Source organism: Sebastes fasciatus, chromosome 13, assembly GCF_043250625.1.
Source record: "Sebastes fasciatus isolate fSebFas1 chromosome 13, fSebFas1.pri, whole genome shotgun sequence".
Lineage (NCBI taxonomy): Eukaryota > Metazoa > Chordata > Actinopteri > Perciformes > Sebastidae > Sebastes > Sebastes fasciatus.
Window position 1 is genome coordinate 5,979,166 of NC_133807.1, and position 26,945 is coordinate 6,006,110.

The following is a 26,945-nucleotide window of genomic DNA, read 5'->3' on the forward strand; positions in this document are numbered from 1 at the left end:
AGCCAACCGTTGGTACAGCACAGCAAGGTGTAGGACATGGTTTTTAGTTTTTTACATCACATTCATGTTCAGTGCTGCTTCGGTGGTTTTAAACAACCCTCATTGCACAGGAAAACCATGAAGGCACTCAATTACAGCAAGTACAGTAGGTAAGGTAAAGCAGGAGGTGCATCACTGCAAATATTGATATAAACAACATGTTTTAAATGCTTTAACGCAACACCTAAAACTGTTGTGGGAATGACATTTTTGCTAATATTGCAGATAAATGGCAGCTAGCCAGATCTGCTATGTTAGCTTTGACTTTTGGTATCTAATATACACACATGAATTCAAAAAAACACAATTACTAAGCTGAAAGGTGAGGACACAGAAGAAAAGGTGATCTTGACCTTGTTTTTCTTGATCTTAGGGGGTCACCTATGTGAAAGCAGATTTGTTTGGCTTTGAATAAAACCTTTATGTTCAGTGTTGCAGGAAGGACTCAGAAGGGTGGGATAGGCACATTTAGATACAAAAAATATTTTAATATGGTGTAAAGTAGGCAAATATATATATATATATATATATATATATATATATATAAACAGTATGCAATACACAAGATTGTCCATGATTAATCGCCATTAATCGCAAATTAATCACACATTTGTTCAAAATGTACCTTAAAGGGAGATTTGTGAAGTATTTAATACTAAGACAAATATGCTGCTTTATGCAAATGTATGTATATATATATATTATTGGAAATTAATTAACAACAGAAATTAATAACAGATATTGTCCAGAAACCCTCACAGGTACTGCATTTAGCATAAAAAATATGCTCAAATTGTAACACGGCAAACTGCAGCCCAACAGGCAACAACAGCTGTCAGTGTGTCAGTGTGCTGACTTGACTATGACTTGCCCAAAACTGCATGTGATTATCATAAAGTGGGCATGTCTGTAAAGGGGAGACTCGTGGGTACCCATAGAACCCATTTTCATTCACATATCTGGAGGTCAGAGGTCCTCCTTCGCTGTTGATACCAGTATCTTCACTGTAGCTTTAAAACTGACAGCCCTAGCTGTCTAGTTGGCAATTTGAATCCCTCACAAGAGTCTGCCACGGGTCCCTATTGATTTACACCTTATAGCATATAGATCTAATAATTTGGTGAGAGTAGGAAAGAATGGTAATGATAAAATCATTGAGCCAACAGATGGTCTGTGTTACAATCAGACATCTATATGTAAATACATTTCCTATTTGCAATATATATGTTCTGAAAAAAATAAAGATACAATGTTTATTTTTTTTAATTATTATTATCATCACAATTTAAGACTACACAACATAACAAAAAAAATACAAATAATATACAGTGCAGGAAGAGGCAAAAAAAACCCACAGGGCTTATCAGAAGCCTCCACCTGGAGACAAGATTAATATAACGAAATAATATGACTACATAATAGTGATAACAAACAATTAGAACAAGATATATATAATAACAACAATAACAATAAATATGTGTGTGTGCATGCGTGGAAGTGTATGGTTAGTGTTTGTGAGGGGGATATTGGTTTAAATATCTACAACGCCTTCTGGGAAATCGTAACCAAACATAACACTGGGAGTGGAAATAAAATAAATAAAAATAAAAATAAAAAAGATAAAAACAGATACATGGACAACATGGGGAATTTTTTTTACAAAACAGCAATTAAATGACCCTTTAAGCAACTTTTGAAACATTTAATAGATGAACAGTTTACTCATAAATGTGAGAAGCTACTCCATAATTTGGTTCCTCTAAATCTTATCGAAAATGTACCTCTACTAGTGAGGAATTTAGGAGGATGAAGATCTAGAGATTGATGGGTTGAGTATGAATGGACCTGACAATTTGTTTTATATAAATAAATAAATAAAATTAAATACATTTTATAAATAAAAACACATATTTGAGAAATATTGATATCATCAATAGTAAGAACAGAGGATTATGTATGTGGCCTATAATTTGAAAAATCTATCTAATGTTATAGCCTACAGTATATCTTTAAACGAAGGTTCAGTACATAGAAAATAAAGGCAATGTGAGCTGCTCTTCATCTCTTCTCTCACCCTCCTCTTCTCTCGCTGTATACGGCCAAAGGGGGAGGGAGGAGGCACACACACACACACACACACACACACACACACTGCTGATGTCAGACTCCAGTCATGTCGACCCTCCTCAGCACCATCAGCACCATCATCTTCGTGGCTTTTCTACAGAGACGTAAGTAAACCGGTTCTATGTGTCATTTTCCCAACTTCCCGTTGTGTTGTGTATCCGCCCGTTATCTACGGTTCTCTCTGCTCTAAACGTCGGTTACCGGTAAAAATAAATAAAAATAAAATAAAAACAGGTTTCGGTGTTTCTGAGCGGGTCAGGCTGGATGTTTTGGTCGCGCTGCGGTGGATGTGGATGCTGTCGGGGGTAAAAAGGCTCATCAGTGACGCTGATGGATGATAGAAGGATACTAGACAGATACAGGTCTACATGAATATCCCAGAGAGGATGTGACTGAGGGAAACATAACATGTCACCATGAGCTCCATAAAGGTTGATGGAAACTCTGCTCGGTCCCGTACTGGAGGAGGATTAGAAGGTACAGTGTGTACCAGTGTGTGCTTCAGGCTCTTCTGACTATAACATACAGACGGGGACATTTAGTATTCAGCAGCGAGGATTTAACACAAAGCTATTATATATAGAGAGAGAGTGTGGACGCACGTGTTGCGTTCAGGTGTTGTCGGTTTTTCTGGAACACATCTATACGCACTGTGGAAATGGTGGGATTTTTTTTTTAGGTCATGTAATTTGGAATGAGAGGAAATTGGCAGCTCAAATGTAACCTCCCCTTTACATGCTACAGCATTAGAGTTAGCATGCATTTGTTTCTCTCATGATGGCTATTCTCTAAAAGATAATTAACCTGAGAACCGGAGAAAAAAAAACCCAAATAGGCTATCGTTTAACAACTGAGATTATTTCAAGAATTCCCAAATCTCATCTAACCATCTGGATGACAAAATGTTCAGCCAAGCTGAATGATAAAAAAAAAGTTTCCCAAGTTGTTGTGATCGACTCTGTTTCCAGGTCGCCTAGCTGGCGGCTGCTATGGAAAGAGGAGCGACTTGGGAAATGGGTTAAAAAAAACAAACATCATTCAGCAGACAAAATATTTTGCCATCCGTATGGTTAGAAGAGAGTTTGGATTCTGTAAAAGCAGGCTAAGAACAGCAGTAAGTGTTTTTGTAAATTACATTCTGGGTTTTTCAAACATTGTCGGTCATTAAAGGTGCTCAATATACCCGACATCAGACCGGCATTATGTCATCCAGAGTAGGCTCTCGTGACCACGCCCCCTTTTGGGGGAAACAAAAAGGGGGCGTGGTTAACATAGTAAACGAAGAAGAAGTTGAAACATGTATCCAAACTTCTACTTTAAACAAACCGTTAATAGTAATAACGCTATGCTGAAGAGTTGCTGTGTAGTTGGTTGCACCAACAATAAATCCCAAAACGCTGATCTCTGATTTGTTCCCCTGCCATGTCCTAAAAAATATCAAACACAGGGGCTTTAGGCTCCAAGCTATACACCAGACCAGCATGGCGTCATCTCCGAGGCTGTGCTCCCTTTTGGTGGAAAGAAACTCGCTGTTGTGTAGCGGGTTAACCGAGGCTTTCACACTGACAATTGAAGAACATACGATACGTAAATATTCACTGTCAGTGTGCTAAATGGCTAAATGGTGCTGGTGACAGTGATTAGCGTGGCTAGCTAACGTTAGCTTGAGTAGGAGGTTGTTGCAGTAAAACAGTCATACATTAACGATATAGCAGCATCAGACTGTCGACTCCAAATAAATCTCAGCCTATAGATCAAACAGTTGGTTATTAACACGTTGGTTATTTACAGACAACACTTAGCCTAACGGGATTCAATCAGATATGTAAAGATGTCTGGATAAGTAATATCCAGCCACTGTGTTGGCCTTAATTTATTAAGGAATCGCGAACGCTCAGGTTCAAGCAAGGTCGCAAAATAATTATCAGACGTGTATAAAACAAACATTTGTATAATAAGAGATGAATGCATAAGAACTTGTCAAATGTACAATCAAAACATACGTCAGATTGCATTGAGGTCTTTGAGATCTTCGGTTTTCTTTCCCCCAAAAGGGACTTTTTGCAAAGTACCCGTATGTGCCGGTCTGATGTATATGGATTTCATAGCATATCTATTGCCTCCACACGGCTCTCAACATGGCAACAGCAGAGCCGGTGGCTATAGCAGCTAAACAGTGCTAAAAACACAAATAGTATCTTTACTTTGCAAATAGATCTGTTTGCGGCAATATTAATGTTCTAAATCCTGTATATTTAGAACCTTTAATCTTTTAGAGAAACCAATGGTCACCTCTGTGATCTGGATATATGCTAATACAAGAGAGGCACAAACTGGGGATAGCATTTAAGGATGAGGATCTCATTTTATGAAAATGAAATACACAGTGATGTTAGAAAAACCCGGCAGGTCTTACACAACACTTATCACTGCTCTGAGGGTTATCCAGAATCCTTAAAGACTTTTCTTACCATCTGGATGAAAATAATATTCCATCTGTGGCACAATAGAAAATATTTCTTACTCAATTTGTACAACATGAACCAAGATTTCAAAAAAATAAATGATTATCATGTAAATTGATATATGTTGACGTTTCTTTTCCAATATTTTAGAATTTCATACAAAACAATGTGTTAATATTTAGTTTGTGTTTTATAAAACGAACAAGGACATGTATTGTGCAGCAGACGGGAACACTGTTTCATCCAGATGGTTAGAGGAGTCTTTTAGGATTTTGCAAATACCTTCAGAACAGTAATACTGTAGGCGTTGTTAAACCAAATTCTGGGTTTTCAAGTATGTCAGGTATTTTTTTTTTTTTAAAAAGCACTTGAACTTAAATGATAAGAGCTTTATAAAGTGATGATTGCTAGCTAACCCTGTGGCCCTGTCTTGTAGAGGAGTCCTGTGTCAAAATATTAAATGACATGTCCCCCCTAACTTTTCAAAATCTTGTTTTTGTCCCCATCACTTATTGTTGAGGTGGATTTTGTTACTAAAATCTCTAAAAATGATTCTCTCTGCACACGGTTCTCTCACTGTTCAGCCAGCATACTCCAGATGAGAGAGGAGAAGAGCTGAGAGAAATGTTGATACGTTCATACACATCGACTCAGAGCACAGCAGATTTTCATAGTCAACCGTGGAATTACAACCTCTGAGTCACGTGATGCCATTGGGCCCAAAAATACTTTTCCCGTAGACTCACATTGGGAAAGAGACGTCTGTAGCTCAGCAGATAATTTGAGGTGAATCAACTTCCCAGTACAAAAACTCTAATAGCCTTTATTTAAATCATTAGGCCCTAAAAGTTATAAAATGCACTAATAGCTGTATCCAGAGTTATTTCCCTTCCTCCGTTCATGTGAATGAGACCCAGACCGAGGCTGGAGCGAGGGCTGGGAGGCGGAGTTAAAGGAAACGCTACTGCGCCTGCTCTATGGGCCCAATGGATGAGGAAGATCGCCGGATGATCCGGGTACTTTAGCACTCGGCAGTTGAGCCATTTTGGCTTCATGTGCCACTGAGCAACTTTATTAGGAATGAACGGGAGCCTCCAACGCTGTATCCAGTTCTCTTTATGCATCCATGTTGTTGGGGCCTTATGGACACTGAAGGGAAGACCTGCAGACACCACTCTGAGCCGAGAAAACTACCTCTCCACATCTGCATGTTTTTCAGGTCAAAAACCATACATTAATCTGTATTATAATTTTTAGTTATAGTTAATATTCTCCTAAAAATATGCTAGAATTGAACAGCCTAGATTTCAAGTTTAACATTGATATAAATGCAATTTTAACTATATTTTAGTGGCATACATATATATTTTTATCAATTAAAGTATTTAATGGCGATTTATCGCACATTTTTTATCTGTATCCCTAAAAGGGAGATTTTTTAAGTATTAATACTTATCAACATGGGAGTGGGCAAATATAATTTCTTTTTGCAAATGTATGTAGGAATTTATTATTGGAAAACAATTAACAACAGAAATTAATTACAAATATTGTCCAGAAACCCTCACAGGTACTGCATTTAGCATAAAACAATATGCTCAAATCATAACATGGCAAACTGCAGCCCAACAGGCAACAACAGCTGTCAGTGTGTCAGTGTTCTGACTTGACTATGACTTGCCCCAAACTGCATGTGATTATCATAAAGTGGGCATGTCTGTAAAAGGGAGGCTTGTGGGTACCCATAGAACCCAAATTTCATTCACTTATCTGGAGGTCAGAGGTCAGGGGACATCTTTGAAAACGTCCGTGCCATCTTTATGATAAGCTAGTATGACATGGTTGGTACCGATTCTTTAGGTTTTCTAGTTTCATATGATGCGTTAAAACTGAGCCTGCTACAAAAATCACAAGTTAATACGTTAAAGAAATTAGTGGCATTAAAACGAATTTGCCTTAATGCCCTATAAGGAAGGAAACTATAGAAATTTAGAATGAAGCTGCTGAGCTGAAATATTTTGTATGATTTCATGATTTTAAACTTGTAAATAATCCTCTGTTTTAAACACTATAGGACCTGTTATGTTACACTTCAGGGCAATGACAGACTACCAGTTTAGTATTTATAAAGTAAATATGCAATGAAACAACTCACACAGTATCAGACTGAATCAGATATGATTTTAATTAAACAGAGCAGCAGGACACACTGGACAACAGACCTCAGATACACTCTCTCTTTATCCCCTTCTGCTGTCGCTGACCTGGTCTGCCTCCTCTCTGTCCTCATCAGTGTTTAGTGGGATTAGTTGGGAGTGAGACAGATGACTTTGTGCAGTGACCTCCTAACCATACTGCTACCTTTGTGAACAGGACGCATCAGCACACACACACACACACACACACACACACACACACAGATCGATTAATGGGCTCTCTGTTAGTCACTGGCTTTCCAGACATTCTCTAACAGCTGCGAAAGATGCGATCGATTCAGCTGACCAAGCCAGTTCTCAATCTGTGTGTCTGTGTGTACGCTGTGTGTTGGATGAGGTCAGACTGTTTTTTATTTCAAAAAAACATTTTGAAACATTCCACAATTCAGACACCGTGTCCCCAATGGCAGCCATGTCGGAGATCCATAGCTCATTAAACAGCTCTTTTTTTTTTTGGCAGAACTGAGAACTGTTTCTAACTCAGTCTGCAACTGACCATTTCATCCCTGATCCATCTGACTGATGACTGACTTTGTGTTTCATGTTGTTATCTAGCTATCTGTAGCTTTTGCTAATTCAAAAGGCTTTACAGGGTTGGACCATGGAGGTATAAAGAGAACTGGATACAGCGTTGGAGGCGGGGCCCCGTTCATTCCTATGAAAGCTGCTCAGTGGTGCATGAAGCCTAAGTGGCTCGACTTCCGCCTGGAAAAGTACCCGGATCTTGGGCACATGGATCATGCGCAGTAGCGTCCGCTCGGTCACATGACTCGGTCACGGGGTCCCAATGTCACGCCGTCATCACGGCTTGGGCTCCAGCCTCGGTCTGGGTCTCATTCACATGAACGGAGGAAGGGAAATAACTCTGGATTCGGCTATTAGTGCGTTATACAACTTTAAAACCTAATGATTTAAATAAGGGTTATTAGAGTGTTCATACTGGGGAGTTGATTCACCTAAAAAAAAATTATCCGCTGAGTTACAGACGTCTCTTTCCCAATGTAAGTCTATGGGGAAAAGTCTTTTTGGGCCTAATGGCATCATGTGACGGACAGGGAAGTTGCAGTACCGCCGTTTGGCCACTATGAAAGTGGCCTGACCCACCTCTCGACCTGGGTCGCAAAGGCGAGTCGATCGACGCGGGTTAACCTTTTCATACACACAACCAACCCTGGTTCAACCCTGGTTTAGTCCTCGGTGTGAAAGGGGTGTACTCTATGTCAATCGTAAATTGCATTAAAATTTTGCAAAACATATACAGTAGCTTTGAGTTTTGGGTTTCTAATTTAACAGCACCCGTCAGGTTTAGTCAGGTTGAGTTTGGGTCTTCGTTTTAGGCCCTCGTAGAACTCTAGCAGCTAGTAGAACGGTTAACAATGACTATAGTCACGTGTTACATAACATTAGTAGATTTGATTAATTTACCTGAATTAGCCGACTACAGCAATTGGTTAATGATATAATGTCCCAGTTGACTGGACCTCAATTCAAGGGACCGTCATGTGCCCAAGATGTTAATAAATGTTAATAAATGTGATGTGTTAATAAATTAATGTTAAAGCTTAGATGCATAAATATTCCATTTTTAAAACACATGTTTTAACACTGCCAGCTGACTGCGTTTTTTTTTTTTAATCACTTCATAACTGAAATTAATATTACATTTTCTGTCAAACTCTGTCAGATGTCTGAAATAATCATAATAGCACAACTGATCTGAAGATTCTCTCTTATCCCCCAAATCCATCCGCAGTCCTCTTGGTTTTAAAGAGGCTGACTGAAACTCGTTTTTTCCTTACCTGTCATTGCTCCTCACTACTCTTTCCTCTCCTTCTGAAAAGCTAAAACTAGCTGGAGGTGGGTGGTCTGCTCAATCATTCTCCGGTACAGCAGCTGGATAAAGTCCAAAGGGGCCAAGAGTAGCAGAGAGCTTTGCTTTACATGTGGTTGTTCTGTAACAGCAGAACTGTTAGTTGAAGAAGGTACAGTAGAGGGAGATAAAAGGGGTTGGAGAGCATGTTTTAAATTGGTATGTGTGTGTACACGTGTGGGGGGGAGAAGGCACAGGATCACCTACTGTACAGTACAACACTACAACGTAGTACATAAAGTAAAGTAAAATAAGAAAAGAAAATCGGTGTCAATTGGCCTAAAATTCTCAGAGTGATGTAGTTGCTACCTATTTTGGGAAGGAGTGAAAGCATTTAAAGGTTGGGTTGGTAATGCTGAGAAACTAGCAAGAGAACAATATATTTTAAAAATGATCCAACCTATAAACTCAGCCCAGTGCTGTCAACTCTGTTCCAATGAAAGTAGCTAGTAGCGCCAGCTCCAAAAGTCCCTAAATCTAGAGAGAAAGTCGCCAAGTCAGCAACACTGACAGCCCGTCCCTTCAGGCCTGCCTCCAAAGACACTCCCCAAAAATGATCATTATGAATGTAACATAACATAATGAATGAATACTACGAATATGATACCAGATATTTATTTTTTTATTTTTTTGACAGAGCATTTGATTTATTGATTAGCGAGAAGAGAATTTCAACAAATATAACAAAAATGTATTTGAACAGCACCAACCCTTCCTTTAATCAAGTTTCTTAAACTTCAGAAATTATTCGTATTCTTTAAGTATTTAGGAGAGTTCCAGAGGTGTCCCGACTAGAGCTGAACCCATAGATATTTATGTACGTAGATGCCGCATTGACCTTTGGATCATAGGTCAATGTCGTCGTCATAGTGGGGGGGTCAGGACTGGCCTGTAAACACATACAAGTGAACGGGGGAGCTGCCGTTTTTCTGGATAAAAAGCACCATAACGTTTACATTTCTCAACCAATTTCAATGAGTCGTTTTATATTCAAGGATTTATCTACGTGGAGAACTGTAGGTTAGAATCCCCCCACAAAAGAAACTTTTGGTGAAAAGGTTCATGGATCACCGGCCGGTCTGTCTGTTGATACGGTATTAAAAAGTTGTACTCTCATAACACATCTTTAAACCCCCACAACAACGTAGTCAGTATATAGCGCTCCGCGCGTCCGTCCTTCCGTCCGTCCGTCCATCCGTCCGTTAGCGTGTCACACTTTCACAAATCAGAAACTATTTAACTTAGGAACTTCAAATTTGGTATGATGGTTGACAGTGCGGTCTAGTTGTGCCTTTTGGGGGTTAGAAGTCCAAAATGTTTGACATTTTGGCCCAAAACTGAGATTTTTTCTACTTCAATTTCGTTTCCGGAGCAGAACTCGGAAACTATTTCACTTTGAATATTCAAATTTGGTTTTGTGGTTGACTGTGTGGTCTAGTTGTGCCTTTTGGTGGTTACAAGTTGAGGGTGCCTAAAATTTTAAAAATTTTGGCCAAAAACTGTGATTTTTAATGTATACTTGAGGTCATTATGTTACCCGCTTGCTAGCTTGGTAAATTGTTAGCCTCTGTGGCTTCTAGACGCCGACCGTAACGTTAACATTGCCGTTGCTTAGCAGCGGTGTTCTCACGACTTAACCACTTGAACGCAAAGCATATCGTGTACACGACTTCCCATGTTGTAAACACGAGCTCACGAGTTTCATTTGAAGGCACCAACTACATATATATATAACAAATACAGTAAATGAAAGCTATGTGGTCAAGATGATGATGAGGCAGTCCACTGGGTTTTGTGTTTGACTGCAGGGGGTTGTGGGTAAAGCGGACCGTTAGTCCATTAATAAATGAAACAGCCATGTGATGAAGACATATGGCCCTGCTCTGATCTGCCCTTGGCTGGCACTGTGTGTGTGTGTGTATGTGTGTGTGCGTGTGTGTGTGTATGTGTGCTCCTGCAATAAAAAGTCAATAGAAGTGAGAGGGAGATAGGCTACAGAGGAAGAGGTGGATAAATAGACGATAGACACAAGCAGTGTGTGGGCTGAATGTGTGTGCGTGTGTGTGTGTGTGTGTGTGTGTGAGAGAGGCTGAGTCTGTGGGCTGTAAGTGTGGGAGTTATCTACAGAGAGATGCTTTGACCTCTCCCTCTCTGTTCCTGCAGCTGCCTTTAGGCCTTCACACACAGAACATGGGAGTAATAGTGTATTAGTGAAGGAGAGAGAGCGAGAGTTAGAGAGTTAGATTTGTGTGTTGCTTCTGTTAAAATGATAGTGTCAATTGTATTATTCTAATCTACTGTACTATGCTCTTCCCTTAACCAAGTCACTGGCCTCAGAACTGGAGGTGCCTTCGAGTACTGCACTGTGGCAGCTGCTTAAGAGGTTTTGTGGTGCACAACAACGTCACACAACGCTCTCATCATTCTGCTGAAGATGGTCGTCACTTAAGTTATTCTGTTATATGGAAAAAAAAATTGCTTAATTACGTGATTATTAAACGCTGTATACTGTTGTAGGGAAGATGTATATGGCCTGTTTTGAACCCATGCTCATGTATGAAATATTAATGTACTGCAGAGCTGCACGTTCCATCCTGCTCAGATCTCCTCCGGCTCAGCATCTGAAGACTATCTACAGTACATGAGGTCTTGCAGATAGGCCAGATGCAGTTTTAATCTTAAATATGTTTACATGCTCACTAATGTTCCACTATTAATCCAAATATGACAATATTCCAAATTTGATAAGGTTCATGTAATCGAATTAGGCCTTAGTCCGAATGGGGCATGTGGGATATGCCGTTATTATTTGGGTTTTAGGAGCATTCTTTGTACATTTGGAATATGTGTGTCTCAGTTGGGGTTTTTAAGGCAGTTTACGACAGGCGGCCCCACAGCCTTTTGCCTGTTTACGGCCAGCTCTGTGCATTGTCATTGTGGTTGTGCGTTGTGGTTGTGTAACCGCAAAATTGTGAAAACTTGCAAAAAGCTCTTGCGAGACTCACGACGACCCATCCTAACCTTAACCATTCAAGATCAATGCCTAACCTTAACTATTTGAGATCAATGCCTAGCCTTAACTATTTGAGGTCAATGCCTAACCTTAACCATATCGTGAGAGTTTCATAATTTGCATGTTACCTTCGAGCCACGACCGTGCGTTGTACACTGGTTGAACACAAACCAACTAGCCGACAGTTTGCAACATGTGCAAAAGAAAAGCCCACATTTCTGGTCAGATTGAGAAACACACCTACTTTTTTAAACATTATGAAAGACTTGGATATCAACAGGTTTTTGGATATGCGCAAATATCGCAACGCCGAAATTTTCAAGAAGTTGGTTGAAGGAATGAAAAAGGGAAGCTGTGTTTGCACGGTCGAAAAAGTCCGTAGCTGGTTACGTTAATCAGAGTATGCACGACTGCATGTAAATGGGAATATTAGTGGAATATTAATTTTCATTACATAGAGATGAAATGTAATCACAGTCCACTGTGTTGTCAACAGAATGCTCAACCTCATTATGATCAAAAAGAAAAATGTACCTATAGGAAAACATTTAATAGGATGCCTGACTGGGCCAATTTAAATTACGAAATTAAAAAGTAGTATGACAAAAATTATTGTTAATTTTATTATTCTGAATGCACTTTGCCTATATGTAATAATATTCACTTGCTACTCGATAATATGACACATTGTCAACAAAATAAAAACTGAAATAAAACCTGCTGCTATGAATGACACACACACACACACACACACACACACACACACATCCCTCTGTGTGTGATGTGTGGATCTCGCTCTCTCTGGTTGACCTGCTGTGGCTCTGTCTAATGGGCTGCAGGTGAGACGCTCTGATTGGCCGGCTGTGTGACTGATTGTGTGAATGGGTGGTTCCAGGCTAGCAGCTTCATTAAGCTGCAGTCAGACCACGTGGTGTGGCCAAAAGCAAGAGAGGACAGAAAATAGCGTGGGAAGGTTGTAAACAAACTCTGGGAGCTGGCACAGCTAACAGCCGTCCACAAAGTAGTAGATTACACAGCCTTTAACACTGTGTTTTCATTAACCTCTGTCATTGCCCTTGTACTCACTGCAGCCAGGCAGAATCCCTCCTTCTCTGCTGTTTGTATTATTCTTATTTCCTGCTACACCAAGGTTACCCTATAGGTCGGAGTGTAACACCCACACACCAGGGATTGCAGTGTTGTAGTTACTGTGGCAGCCAAATTTGTGTTTTTAGGAGTTAAAGGCCCACTCCACTCAAAAATGTGTTCTGCTTATATTTACACTATTTTTGATTGATTGCATTATTGATTAATATTGATTTACACTATTGTTCTCAGTGTTGATTTGATTTGATTTGATTTGATTATATTCAGTAGTCCAAAAAAATTAAATAATATCAACACTATTATTCTCAGTGTTGATATTATTTTTTATTTTTTACACAATAGTCCAAATAAAATAAAATAAAATAATATCAACACTGTTATTCTCAGTATTGATATTATTTTATTTTATTACACTCAGTAGTCCAAAAAAAATAAATAATATCAACTCTATAATTCTCAGTGTTGATTTTATTTTATTTTATTTTATTTTATTTTATTTTATTTTATTTTATTTCACGCAGTTGTCTAAAAAAATAACATAATATCAACACTATTATTCTCAGTGTTGATATTATTAATTTTTTTGGACTATTGAGTGTAATAGGAGATATCTCGTGTTCAGCAGTTACATTTGATATTTTTTAACGAGGTAATTGAACTTTTTTGTGAAAAAAACATATCAGGCACATATTATTGTCCTGTACCTGCTGTGCCTCTAATTTACAACTCGTATATCATCATTTGTAAATAAACACAACAGTTTTATTTTTACTAAAACATCCCTATTTGCACGGCTTGATAACATTCACAATCCATATATTCATATATATATATGATCAGATATAGATAGACATTTACAAATATTTTTTTTACTATTTTCATCATTTAAAAAGAACAAAAAAGACTACAGTTCCATTGAGACCATTTTCAGGAAGTGACATATTTTTTTGAGAGGGAAATCAAAGGAGTCAAGTAGGGTGAACATAAACTGTCACTCATGTGTTGTTGTTTTTTTTCCATGTTTCATGATGTTAATCTGTTTGTCACACTCTTAAAAGTTCCACCCTGTACGGCTAAATTATGAAGAAAGTTGGTCTGATGAAAACATTTTTTTTCATTTTCATATAGTTCTGTTTATGTGTAGAAGGTTAGCTAGCTGAACCTGGATCTATAGACCAGTATAAACCAGTCTACCCATAAGGATTATTATTTGAGTGCCTGAGCTTGGCCAATGTTTTCCTGACAGTTAAACATGTCACTATCTGTGTATGATACAAACAAAGATGAAAATCTTTGTTTTTCAAAAGTCATGAGGCTGAAATGTTGCTGCATAACAGGAATGATCCAGAACCATTAATCCTTATTGATCCCATCTTTTACCGGTGTAGCTCTGAAATGAAATTCTTCCTTTTTTTTTGTGGAGGATCAGTTTTCCACCGTAACCATGGAAACCGTCAGTGAGAGACAGGGCAGGGAAAAGTGAATGTACTTTTAGGCAGCAGATGGGAAACAGCAAACCTTTGGCTTGCAGGCTCAGTCGGCCCCTGGCTGCAGTTTGAAAACACACATACACACTGCGACTCTCACCTCCATGCCAGGACATGGGGCTTGACAGATTGATTGCCATTAGGGCCCCCGCTGTGTGAGGTGGAGAGTGCAAAGCGACTTACTGAGCTGATATGGCTACTAGCCTCTCTGTCTGTCTGCCCAAAGTGTTTGTTTTGCTCTACATTTCCCAGAGATCAACTTCCACTCTTTCTTTCCCTCCTCCTACAGCTAACTGATGATGGATCTATTCCGCAGAGGAGAGCTGGGGCTGCTGGGAGGAGGAGAGGGGCTGAGAGACGATGTGGGCATTCCCGGGATCAGCTGGTCGGCTAGTCGGCTGCCGGAGGACATGTACCCGGCATCGGGATTGGCCCTGGCCGCCGCCTATCATGACATCAAGACCCGCCTGGCTAGTCTGGAGAGGGAGAACAGCAGCATCAAGAGGAAGCTCAAACACTACGAGGTCAAGGTGGAGAGCAGCATCCACACAGTACGCGCACAAAATAAAACATGATTAGATAGAATAGGACATTCATAATGCGTGAATGCATTATTTTCTGTAAAGTCAATGTCCTCTCCTCTCCTCTCCTCTCCTCTAGTTTCCTATGAGCAGTGACTTTGGAGGGGAGAGGATACTGTGCTGTTCCTGTGAGCCTATCATCAAGGATACCAGTGTAATCCAATCAGAGACCACCAACCTCCAACAGAGGATCAACTCTCTCACTCAGGAGGTACTCTGTAACTGCAGAAAGCTGGGAACACGGGGGTTACAGTACTGCTGAGTGTATGAAAGCAGTCAGACAATCAGACACTGAGCCGAAAGTTTAGCTTTTTATTATTATCATTGAAAGGAAGGAAGGAGTGGTGATTTCAACACATACGATCGTACAGAACTGAGCTGTTAGTGATAGATAAAGTAGTGATTAGACTGTCAATCGATTCAAATATTTAATTAATCGTTAATTAATCACACATTTTTTTTATCTGTTCAAAATGTACCTTAAAGGGAGATTTGTCAAGTATTTAATACTCCCTTATAACATGGGAGTGGACAAATATGCTGCTTTATGCAAATGTATATATATATATTTATTACTGGAAATCAATTAACAACACATAACAATGACAGATATTGTCCAGAAACCCTCACAGGTACTGCATTCAGCATAAAAAAAATATACTCAAATCATAACATGGCAAACTGCAGCCCAACAGTCAGTTTGTCAGTGTGCTGACTTGACTTTGTCTTACCCCAAAACTGGATGTGATTATCAGAAAGTGGGCATGTCTTTAAAGGGGAGACTCGAAGGTACCCATAGAACCCATCTTCATTCACATATCTGGAGGTCAGAGGTCAAAGGACCCCTTTTGAAAATGGCAAATGGAGAGTTTTTTCTCACCAAAATTTAGCGTAAGATTGGAGCGTTATTTAGCCTCATTTGCAACAAGCTAGTATGACATGGTTGGGGCAAAAATCTGGCAATACGATACATATCATGATACAGGGTTACGGTTCAATATATTGCAACATATTGCGATACTGTAAGCAAGGCGATCGCGATACTCGAAGTGTATCGATATTTTCTCACACCCTTACTATATAAACTACAGATCCTGTTACACATGCCCGAGAAACGCAAGACGGATTGCAATCAGATTTGTGATCTGGCCGAGAATTTTGAGCTGGAAATCACAAGTCACTTTGATGATTCGATTCACTTTGTTCAGTTCAGAGATTCGTAGTCACTGACTAGTGAACGCAATTGAACGCATCACCATTTAAAGTCACTTCGGTATGTACGACAGTAAGTAAACACATCACCACTCATACAGCCACGACATACAACACTAATTCTGACTGTCCAGCAGTACATTCAGTCCAACCCGTTCTCACTCCCAACTCCTCAAATACCACCATCTGGTAAGTTCCCCCCGGCAACGGAAACCGATGCACGGAGGCACCCTTTAGTGACAGTATGTGACGAACCGGGCTTTCAACTACCTCCAATGTAAACCCACCCAGGTTCTGGCGGATGGGTCAAACAAACACAAGACTTTCAACCAGGAGACCGCTGTTCGTGTCCCGTGTGAAAGTGATTTCTTTTTTCATGTCAGGCATTTGTCACATGACTCGTCGGTATTGTCAGTCATGTGAGTCGCTAGTCAGTCAAGTTAACGTCAACCACGGTCGTTTCCTAACCATAACTAAGTGGTTGTGTTGCCTAAACCTAACTTCCTGTGGAAGTTTATTTTTGAAAGGACACTATGCATGTAACGAGCGAATATTGACACGCCGTCCCCGGTCCATCCAAAAGTAACGCAAGAGGGGGTACCCCGTGCGTCGGTCTCCGATGCCGAGGGGCGCTGACCAATCGGCGGTATTTGACGACTTGGGAGTGAGAATGTGTTGTTATTTACAGCTGGTTGAGAATGTGATTGTTTCTGTGGCTTTCGGAGTCTTTTAATATACTTTTAACATTCTGTGACTCACAGATGAACTGACAGCGGTTCGTACATGTACTGAAGGAGATATATGTGGTAAATGAAAGTGTCTTGAATCTCATCTGGATTTTAGTCGGTCAGTGTAAACGGGGCCTGCAGCCATGTCGCTAATTTAGCAGATTTCAGCAATTACCGTAGCGAGGACTGTGTTGTTCAGCAATAGGAATGAAGGACAGAACAAAAGAAATATAAGAACCAGTTTTGTAGTAAATCAGAATGATCTGTTAAAGCAAGGTCTGAGAGGTTTCTCCTCCCTCGCTCTGTCTCAGCTCCAGAAGAGTAAGGAAAGAGAGGAGAGGCTGGAGGAAGTCATCCAGGCTTATGAGAAGATTCACTTGGAGAAAAGCAACGTCCAGAGAGACCTAGACAAGATGGTAAACATGCGCACACACACACTTTACACACTGTTTCATTGTAATAATAGTCTATCTAGAATTGTTAAGCAGCAATTAAGATTTCAGTATTCACACACTTGTGTTTGTGTCAGACGACTCTAGCGGAGCAGCACGTGGAGCAGATCTGCAGTCTGGAGTCGGCTCTCAGACAGAGAGAAACTTCCCTTCAGAAACTCAGCGTTCAACTCCGCAGCAAAGACGCACTTCGGTCTCAGCTCCACGCCAGCCTGGACGTACCCAGAGGTGGGTTCAGCAAGTAGACGCTGTTAAAACATGGTGGTATTAGCAGCAGTAATAACAATAAAAGTAGTAGTAGCAGAAAGCAGTACCACCAACTCAACATGACTGCAATAATACTAATGATTTAGGAAATTCCTCCATAGAGATCATTGCAGAGCAGTGACTTGTAACCAGGGAGAAAAGATGAAACAGACTGAAGCTGCTGTGTGTCTCATTTTCCCAGAGGGCCGCGGGCCAACGCTGCAGAGCTCCCGCAGTCTGGACGCCCTGTCCGACCTGAAGCTGCAGCGGCTGGAGGCCGAGCTGGAGGGGGCACGGCACCAGGCCGAGGTAGCCTGTCAGAGGGAGAAGGAGCTGAGGGCCGAGTTTCAGAGGCTGCAACAGGAGGTAGCCCAGCTACAGGAAGCACAGAGACGGGTAGGCCTAAAGCTGAAGAGGCTGGATGTTTATACCTGTTGATACTTTCAGAACATCGCAGGACTTTTTGCATTTTGTTGTTCCCAAAGTCAGAACCAAAATGGGGAAAGAAAGCCTTTAGATTTTCTGCACCTACTGCACGGAACAATCTTCAGACTGATCTAGAGCTTCAAAACATAATAACCCTGTTTAAAACTATGATGAAAACCAGGATGTCTATGTGCAAATGTTTTATGTGATCACTTTAATGTTACACTGGATCTGTTGCTTGATGGGCTAAAACTTGCTAAATGTCCAGTTTTTTGTCCAGACTTTCCTCTGTAGCTCCAACATCCAACTTAAACATGAGCAGAGGTTGAAGGATAGTTAAGTGCTATACATAGATCAAATCAATAAATAAAAATAGTTGTAGTGCCAGAGTATATAGACAAAGCTGGAGAAACAAATCAATAAAAATGTCTTAGACAAGTGCTACTGTACAACCCTAACCACAGCTCTGTGTCTCCTTCAGTCACGGGAGCTGTCCGCACACTGCGAGCACTGTGACGTAGAGTGGATAAAGAAAGCCGGGGACGAACAGTGAGTCTTTTTCTGAAACCAGTCCATTGTATTTGTCAGTTTGTCATTTATGTGTATTTATTTATTCAGTCCCTCTCTTTGTGTGACAGAGTGAACCTGGCATTAGCCTACACTGAGCTAACGGAGGAGTTGGGTCGTGTTCGCCGTCTGGCGGTGAAACAGAGTGACCTTCTACGACATGTCTCCCAGGAGCCTGGTAGGACTTTGTGCTATCATTAGATGTTTTAAAGCAGAGGCTGGACTAACGGTCTGGACACACTGGACGTGTGCACAGCACATGAGCAGCGTGTGACGGCTGACTCGCTGAAGTGCTGCGTAACTCACGTGTTGGTTGTTCACACCAGCTGCGTTTCTTCTGCTGCCAGCCCTTTCTTTCTACATAGAATTTGCCTCATAATGGCCATTTCATTTCATTATAAAATGTCATTTAATTTATTTTAGACAGAAAAGGTTAAGAACTGTGTGGTAATTTATAAATAATAGTAATAATCCACAATTAAAAACCCATACTATATTCATTCATGGTGCACTGCAAGTCACTGCATGTTCTACAACACTGTCCTGCAAATATTTCAGTGTAAAAGCCCTGTGTTAACAAATGAAGGAATTCTGTCCACAGAAAAAAACAAAACGCTTGAGGGCTTTTATTTTGAAATGAAAGCAGGAAGTATTGATTTGAAAATAAATCTTCACATTTTTTCATGTCCGTGACTTTCTTGTCCGTGATTTTATCAATATTACTACTCATATCGATCAGCTCAATTCTTTATTGACACTCTTATTGGTTTTCATAACTAAATAATTGCTTTTTAATATATTATTAAAAAACAGAACATATTCAGAACAGGACTAGAATTTATTTATATTTTAAATATAACTAAATATTGTTTTAGAACAGCAACAGTAATGTTTACAAAAGCAAAGTCACTATACAAACTCAATAATCTCACTGTAAACAATAAACAATAAAATAAATAATATTCCTGAGAGCAGCTAAGAAATAATGAAGAACGCAGACATCAGTCAGGGCCTGAGGCCCTTCTGTGTGGAGTTTGCATGTTCTCCCCGTGTTAGCGTGGGTTTTCTCCGGATACTCCGACTTCCTCCCACAGTCCAAAGACATGCAGGTTCATTGACTCTAAATGTGCCGTAGGTGTGAATGTGAGCGTGAATGGTTGTCTATCTCTGTGCCCCCCATTTCAATTCTTGGCTCATGGCTTATTGGCATGGAAAACATACGTTTACATTGCCAAAGCAAGTGTGAAATAAAAACAAAAAATGTACGTAGAATAAGTAAAGATCTACTAGAGTTAATAAATGTGTAAACGATTCCCTGTCTTTCTCCCTTCTTCCTCCAGCCCCTCGTCCTACCCCTACTCCTCAGCATCTCTCTCCCACCTCCCCCCAGCGCCCCTCTCTCTCCCCTGACAGGCTCCTCCCCACCCCTTCTCCTCCTCTCTCCACAAGCGACGGCCCCGCCTCCTACTCCCATCAGCCATCCTGCAGCCGTCTACGAGCCAAGTTCCAGGGTCGCCGTAGTTACTCGGAGGTGAGTCTGGAAAGTAACTTAGTGGGAAAAATAGACGTGTTACTGTTAACATAATTACGTTTTTTAACGTCTTTTTGCAGTGAGACTACAGATTTACTGGTCCTTTGACCTTTTGACCTCTTTTTCCCAGGTATCTGACCCGTCAGGCATTCACAGGCATCCAGCTCGGATGATGAGAGATCCAGTATCCACCCTCCCCAAGCCCAGGCCCCTCCTGGGGGAGAAGCACGGTTACGGCCTAACCAAACCTCAGCTCCGGGCCTCCTTGGTGGGCCTGGTCAGACCGGCCTCGGCTCACGGAGCTGGAGGGGAGAGAGGAGGAGGAGGTGGGGGAGGAGAGAGAGAGAGAGGCGGGGGGAGCAGTCTGAGCAGCAGTCCACATCACTGTGCTCTGGAGCGGGGCTTCCCTCTGACTTCTGAGGTGAGACTGAAAGCTTTTGGTTACTTTTATTACAGCAGTAACCTTTAGGGCTGTTATCAACCAAAGAACATCCACTCAAACTCAACCTACTCTTCAACCAAGAGAAAAAAGATCTGCACGTTCTAAATCATCTCTTCATCTGTAAATCGGTCACAGTGCACTCTAACTGGTAGCCTAAATCAATTATGAATAAACATAAAAAGCTATTTGCAGCATGTTAAATTATTTTAACCTAGGCTAATTATTTTATACATGATAGCAACAGACTCAAAGCCGACCAGCGAAAATAGAGCTGTCGAAGCCGTCACAAGAGGAGGCCTGCAGTTATATTATAAACAAAATGATTAGGCTATTTATTAGACCAAACATATTCAAATATACCAATTCTGATATGCTCAATGGCGCAATCACTTTCTGCTGCCTCAAGATAACAATGTGCCAACAAACCACCTGACACACACCTCATTTTAAGACCAACAAGCCCATGAGCGCACAGATGGGCGCAAGTACATTTTCTACTTACACAACGTGGGCGCTTGGTGTGAAAATGACAACCATGTTGGTCTGAAACCAGCGATAATAGTTGCGCTACGCTGTGCACCGGGTGTAAGACAGGGCCCAAAGATTACCAAGTAATGGTGCACAAGTCTGACTTTTTTAATACCCGACCCGCAAACCGCCAACTTTATGCATTATAGTAGCACGCTTGTCCGGACTGAGGACTGAGACAAGGACAGATACTGAGGTTCTCCTCGGAGCTCCTCCTGCATGCTGGGAACAGCTACAGCTGTCCAGAGTGCTATCTTCCTCCCCCCCCCTGTCCACAGTAGTGGGAAGATCTCTGCTAAATAAACACATGAATCGTTCCAAGCGGTTTTCTGTACTGTTCAACAACAGCAAAACAAGTAACCCTTCATTAAAAACATGAACTCTCTTTCTCTCACGTCCCTCCCACCCACAGAATATAACAGTATGCAATAACAAACATACCGGATCAAGCAGAAGGTAAAGGAAAAGGTTTTATTTCTCTGTAGGGTCCTTTCCATAATTTTGTCAGACACTTATAATAACAATCTAAGCCTGTCAGTGGCAAAAACAAGCACTGTTAGTGGACGGACATCGACGGTGAGGAGTTGCCCAATATGGTTACATTGCAGTCCGTTTCAGCACTCTCCCTCAGTACTGGACCAGATTCAAAATTATTGTCCCCATTAGTCACTTAGACACAAAAACATGAGGAAATAGGGTCCAGGTTGAAAAATACCTAAGTTACCCTTTAAGTATTTTTCTGGGATGAAGTTACACGATTGGTCGGCCGAGCGTTGGAGTTCCCTCATTGGCTTTTTTTCAAAATGAAAAGGCGGAACAGTTCTTTGTTTACGTTTTCAGGAGGGGGGCGTGTCAACGATTCCACTCACCTGTGCGAGTGATCGCCTCACTTCCCAGCATTGCACGCTTGATGGGCTGCCACTAGACACAAGGCACCTGATTGGACGAACGCTTTCCCTCATGGGCTGCTGCTCCCGGCTTTCAAACCGGAACCAACATGGCGGCTCGTTTGGAAACTTTCTTCTCTTATAATCACCGAAATGTGTTTCTGAAAACATGTTATGCCAGAAATAAGCCATGCAGTTCCTAAATCTGTCTTTACTTTGGATCGACAACGCTTAGTTTAAAAGTTTTTAGGGAGTTTCCAGAGGCGGCGAGTCATGACGAACGCCCTTGATTTGCATAAAGTATCCTAGACCTCAACTTTAGGCAAATGAAGAGCGGCCAAGCTACCAGAATGCATTGCATTACCAACCAAATTGTGATACAGTTTCTGCAACTGATGCATAAAACTGGACCATAGCATTCTTGAAACTTTATGAGCTTCCTCAAAAAAATGTGTGCACCTTAGCAATGGGTGTGGCTGACACAGCTGAGTGTGCAGAAACACACCATGTCATACAGTACATATACAGTACTAAACACTATAGTAATCCTCATGCTCTCCTCTGCCCCTCCTCTCATTCAGGTCCACCACTTCTGTCGCCGTGATAACCCTCCTGAGCCCACCCCACTGGTGACACCACCACAGTCCTCTGACGACGAAGAGGTGATGACGATGAGAACGATGTGTGTGTGGCTCTTATCGTGGCTTTTGAAGCCGGGTTATTCATTTGGAAGATGTGTGTGTGTGTTGTGTAAATTTACAGGACGTATGTACATATCTATCGCCGGCCGCCAGCCCGCCTCGGACGCTCGGCGCAATCGGGATTGGCTCATTGTCGCCTAGGGAACAGCCCCTACACCCCTCGTTCTCGTCTCCTAGGAAACAGCCCCACCATCCCTCCTTCTCGTCCCCCGAGGGCCCTGCCACACTCTCCTGCCATCTGCCTCCCTACATGAACACTGAGCATGCTCAGTCATGGCCCTCCATTAACGTGAGTAGGAGACAATGATGAGAACTACATAGAGCAAATACTAGATTCCCTGCAGTCCTTGCGGGGAAACCAGCTCATTGTAGCAAAATAAAAAGAAATGTGGTGTAGAACACAAAAGACACAACCAGAGGACCAAACACCACTGCACTGTAAGTAGAAATGTATAAATCAACTAAAGGATGAAGAGGGTGTATAGCATGCTACCATTCGAACTTTGTGAGGCAGAGAAAAACTAATTTTGTGTGAATAAAAATGAAAAATAAATACGTAAAATATGACAGTCCATGTTGAAATATATATACAGGAGGATATATATAGTTCATGAGCCAGGGGGTTAGTCGTGCCACTTTGGAGGGACCATGTCTCATAGATATTTTATTAAAGGTCTATGTCCCTAGTATTGGAAAATGCATGATAGCATTGCAGCCATGGTAGCTTTTATGTGCTATCACTCCTTTTTTCATCCCTCCATCATTCAAATATTTCCATATTTTTTTGCCATTTTAAACACAGATCCAGTATAAAAGAGGGTAACCAACACAGAATATCATGAAGTCATATATCGTTGTAAAGCTTAGACTATAATCTATCCATCGGTCACATTGTCATGACACTGAGGTCAAGAGAATTTGACCTTTGCCCTCTAATGTTGGAAACGGGCAAATTCTGAATGCCACTGCAAATGCCCTTATAATTAACTTCATATTGATCCATTGCAAAGTTCTGAACATTCTATCAGATACAAACTGCACAAAGGTACGTTTATTCTGATAAGAAATGTTGTTATTCATGTAATATATAATTTTAAAAGCTCTTTTTGTGCTCTTTATGCTGGAACTATCCATGTGCACATCAGACAGCACCACACAATTCGAGTGGGGCATAAATGATGACTGAGAGAGATTATTTTTGTATTAGTCTATACATTGTCTTTTAGGAAATTGTTGCATATGATGAAAAAAAAATCAGTTTGTGTAAATTTAGGTAAAAACTAAAATTATATTCTGTGATTTTTACTTGATTTGAGGCTCAGTCATTTGACAGCTGTGTCTTCCTCTGTCGCTAGCTATGGATGGAGTCGGAAGAGAGTGCTGTTCGGAGCTGCCCTCTGTGTCAGCTGACCTTCCCAACTGGTTACCCTGACGACGCCCTCATCAAACACATCGACTCCCACTTGGAGAACAGCAAGATCTGACTTTTTTTTAAATCAAGCATTTTACATCCATAGTCACCTGAGATGGACACCAGGCCCGTCTTGATTGTTTTCTATTTAGGTTTTATCCAGGAAAGGTTTGATGAGCCTGCATGCTTCTTTCTATGGAACTCTATGGCCCAGTATAGCCGCAGTCTTCTGGTATACAGGGGGGTTACAGGCCTCGCTCAAGAAGGGGCACTTCCTTCCATCCAGATTGTGGAATCTAACCAGCAACCTTCCAGTTACAGAACACGTCTGTTATTCTATAGCCTCCAGGCTCAAGGGTTCATCATTTTATTTCCAGTTTGTAAATCTCTTTATTTTGTGTTCACCGTGGACGTACCGTACATACATCGCCTAACATCTCTCACAAAGCTCCGTATCAACAATTCTGTATCAATTGGTGTTTTTTTCTTTCACAACCAAACTCATCATTTGTACATAGACCTGAGTGCTAAAGAAATAACAGATGTAGAAAAAGAGACAGGGGCTGCTGACCCTCCATTGTTAACGTAGAGGACATCCTGGAAACATCTGACACGTGTGATGTCAGAAGCACCTGTTGTTTTCATGTCCCAACATGCATCAGACCACCTGCATGTCACTGCTCTCATGTCATGTGCAATAAACTATTGTGAGGTAAAGTTATTCAGAGGTTAAAAAAGAAGTAATTGTTTGGATGTGATAACAAAATGAACACTATAATATAGTCTACAAGTCTAATAGCCAAATACAGTATATGACACTAGGCTGGTTAAAGGATAGTTTAAAGGATACAGCAAAAAAAAGTCATGACAATGATCAGAGCTAGTGGAGTTCAGAAACAAACTACATGTAAACTTGAGAGTGTGAAACGCTCCAACTGTAAAAAGTAATTTAAAGTTACTGTGAGGAACTTTGAACTGGTTATGAAACAGTCTCTGAGTAATACCGATGCCTCTATCTGACCTACATAAATAAACCAGACCATCAGCAAGGAGATTGGCTCTTTCGCCTCGCTGGGAGCCAACACTGACACCACGCTGCTGGAGGCCCAGACTGTCAGACCCTGCTGCAGTAAGATGAGAGGTTTCCTAAAGGGACTCTGGTTCTTGGAAACACTAAACACCGCCAAAATCAACTCAAAATTAAAGTTCATCGTAGAAGCTTTGATGAAAAAATGAAAACTATACAGCAAAAAAGCACCTACTGCCGTTTCTTGGTGTGGTAATGAAAGTGCCTTGGTTAAACCACAACCTTTATTTTGAAAAAGCAGAGATCTATGGAAACCATTTCCGCGTCTTGAAAATAACAATATACCACATACGTTTTGTTTTTTTTTCATTTTGAAATGTTTTTTTCTCATAATTGTTACTTATTTTATGATTATAACTATTGTATTGAATGATTATGGGAATATTTGTAAAATGAGATTTATCATAATCATTTATTGTTAAGATTTTTGTCATTTTCATTTTTCATTGTTTTTTCCCCTGTCAATTTTATGAGAAATGATCTCATAATCATGAGGATTATGATTACTAATTGTGAGAAAAGTTAAGACTTATACTATCGTATGATTATGAAAAACTTATGAGGTAGTAGCTTTAGTTATAAGAAAAGTAGACTTATAATTTATGACATATCTCATAATTATGGGAAGGTTTCTTATAATTATACAAATTTTGAAATTCATAATCATGAGATAGTATCTCATAATTATGGGAAACTATTATTAAATATTAATGATGACTTAACTTGTGATTTATGACCTATCCAGTAATTATGACTTAGTATCGATAATTATGTGATAATATCTGATAATTATGATGTAGCATCTTATCACTTAGTGTCTCATAATTATGGGGAAAATTATGACCTGCGAGGAAAGAAAATTCATAAGAATATATAAGAGTATTTGATCACATAATTAGAGAACTCTGACTTATATTTAATGTTTCTCATAATTCTGACTTAAGAACTCATAATTATGACTTAATATTATGGGAACATGTATCATAATTATCAAGTACCATTTTCAAATAAATATTTGAGGTAGAAACCTTATAGCTTAACTCTAATAATATATGGCATACCTCAAAATGATGACTTAGCATCTCATAATTATAAGCTACTAATAGATACTACGACATAATTATGACACATTATCACATAATTAGAGATAGGAAGTCATATTTATTAGTTTTTCATATTTATGAGAAATGGTGTACGACTTAGTCCAGAATTTGAGAAAGGCATAACATAACATAAGGCATAATATGCTCTACAATCCAGTTTGACATTACATTTTACACCTGAAATATCACGCTTTGTCATCACTTATCACATCTGGGCTACTATGCTGAAAACACCTGGACTCATCTTGAGAAATTATGGGCAGATATTTAACTGACTGAAACTGATTTTCTGACTCTTAGCTGTTATTGTTTCTAGGATGAAAGCCAAACTTATTAAGCAAAAAAAAAGAAGAGAGAATCTAATATGAATCAAGCAAAAATAATCTTCATTATATCGACACAGTGAGTCGTTCCTTTGGACAGAAGGGATTTTATACGTTTGACTCTTGTTCAGATGGATTTATAGTATGATGAGAAAGCAGCAGGTCAGGGGCTCACTGCCTTGCTCAAGGACACGTCACCAGAACACTTTGCTGTGGTTGGACACACACTGGTTGTTGGAAAATCAAACCAGAGGCGCTTCTTCCATTACGCCAATACAGAGCTGTGGGAGAGCAGTGTTGACTCCAGAAAAAAAAAAAATCAAACTAAATGTTTATTTTATACCTTTTTCTAGAGCTTTCAACCATTACACATGGTATTCAAAATCGTGTGATACA

At 40.3% G+C, this 26,945-nt stretch overlaps 1 protein-coding gene across 2 annotated transcripts; it reads left to right on the forward strand.

Moving 5' to 3' along the window:
- The first annotated feature begins 2,040 nt into the window (after positions 1–2,040).
- On the forward strand, positions 2,041–25,670 carry LOC141780047 (TANK-binding kinase 1-binding protein 1-like). 2 transcript variants are annotated; one of them, XM_074655112.1, is made up of 13 exons: positions 2,041–2,270; positions 14,614–14,848; positions 14,985–15,116; positions 17,157–17,261; positions 17,375–17,525; positions 17,746–17,939; positions 18,451–18,518; positions 18,608–18,714; positions 19,877–20,067; positions 20,198–20,488; positions 22,506–22,586; positions 22,687–22,914; positions 23,981–25,670. In XM_074655112.1, exons 2-13 carry the CDS (start codon positions 14,621–14,623, stop codon positions 24,107–24,109), a joined length of 1,905 nt encoding a protein of 634 aa, XP_074511213.1. In that variant the 5' UTR covers positions 2,041–2,270; positions 14,614–14,620; the 3' UTR covers positions 24,110–25,670. The 2 variants fall into 2 exon arrangements, with proteins under 2 accessions (XP_074511213.1, XP_074511212.1); XM_074655111.1 differs by having other exon boundaries at positions 2,045–2,270; positions 14,614–14,854; positions 23,981–25,669.
- Positions 25,671–26,945: the final 1,275 nt, after the last annotated feature.